General features: G+C 42.5%; 1 protein-coding gene across 1 annotated transcript; it reads left to right on the top strand.

Moving 5' to 3' along the window:
- The first annotated feature begins 6 nt into the window (after positions 1-6).
- On the top strand, positions 7-1,470 carry LOC111383743 (histone acetyltransferase HAC1-like). The gene has a single exon (XM_023007885.1). The coding sequence runs from the start codon at positions 157-159 to the stop codon at positions 1,465-1,467; it is 1,311 nt and encodes a 436-aa protein (XP_022863653.1). The 5' UTR covers positions 7-156; the 3' UTR covers positions 1,468-1,470.
- Positions 1,471-1,482: the final 12 nt, after the last annotated feature.

Genomic DNA, 1,482 nt, shown 5'->3' on the forward strand with positions numbered 1-1,482 from the left:
AAGAATGATGCCTTTTCAGAGTCTCAGCTGCCATCTGATATAGGTTCTAAAGTGAAGCCCGAGCCTGGAACAGAACACTATGATGAAAATCCACACTCATCCGTCTCTGAGCAATTCCAATATTCTGATACGCAGAATCAGTTAACAAAAAATTCTATGGAAGACCATTGTAGAAGTTCTCAGTTCCTTTCACACCCGTCTTATTCGCATGATATCTGTTCATCTATAGCTCAAACTTCTGAGCACATGCAACAATTTTCGCATTCGCATCAATTTTCTCCTAATTCTCAAAGTGGTTTTAGTGGTTTTTCTGGTAGTGTTCAATTAGATTCAACACTGCATGATTTGTCACATCCCAAGACTCATGATGGGTCTCATATGGCTGGGAAACTTCTTCAGGATCAAATTGTGCCTGAGGAGTTTTGTCAGAGAATACCGGGGCAGGATGTAGCTGAGCGAAATAATCTATCCTCAGAGGAATCAATCATTGGTGAACCCGATGATTCCAAGACAGCAGAACCTCCAAATGTCAGTGGTGCTGGGTGCAGATCTGGTAACCTTAATCGTGAACTACAGTTCAAGAATCAACAGAAATGGCTGTTGCTTTTGAGGCATGCTCGTCGATGTCCCGCTTCAGAAGGGAAATGTGATCCTAATTGCGTAAATGTTCAGAAACTGTTGAAGCATATGGAACAATGCAGTGTATTTCAATGTCCATATACTCGCTGTCGTGCTACAAAAGTTCTGGTTAATCATCACAGGCATTGTAGGGATACAAGTTGCCCGGTTTGCATTCCTGTAAAAAATTATGTGAGGTCATATCTAAAGGCATATGGTCGCCCTGATCTGGTTTCTGGTCTGCCAAGTTCAGTTAATGGATCTTGTAAGTCCTATAATACCAGTGAAATTATGGGTATGTCGACACGCAATAGGAGTCCAGCTATTGCCGAAACTCCAGAAGATTTACAGCCTAATTTTAAACGCCTAAAGATGGAACAAGCCTCCCAACCTCTTGTGTCTGAGAGTGAGAGTTCTGCTATACCAGTTCCGAGCATAAATGAACCTCATTCCCTCGAGGATGCGCAGCATATTGAACATGTTAATCCTCGTGTGACAATGGAACCGGAAGTTCCCAAAGTAGAGATGGAAATTCCTGTAAGTAAACACGGAAGTCCTGAAAGTGTTGAGATGAAAAATGAAAATATGGATGATACCCACCTCCAGGATACTGAAGACTCTAGTATCAAATCGGAGAATTCTGTTGTAATGAAGGATCTGGAGGCCATTAAGATTGAGAAGGAATTGGACCAGGGTAAACAAGAAAATACGTCTCTACCTTCCGAAAACGCCTCCAAGTCTGGGAAGCCAAACATAAAGGGAGTGTCACTGACAGAATTGTTTACTCCTGAGCAAGTCCGGGAGCACATTGTAGGTCTTAGACAGTGGGTTGGCCAGGTAAGTTGGTAGAAACTCATCCAATGC

This window comes from Olea europaea, unplaced genomic scaffold, assembly GCF_002742605.1.
Source record: "Olea europaea var. sylvestris unplaced genomic scaffold, O_europaea_v1 scaffold27475, whole genome shotgun sequence".
In the NCBI taxonomy this organism is placed as follows: Eukaryota; Viridiplantae; Streptophyta; class Magnoliopsida; order Lamiales; family Oleaceae; genus Olea; species Olea europaea.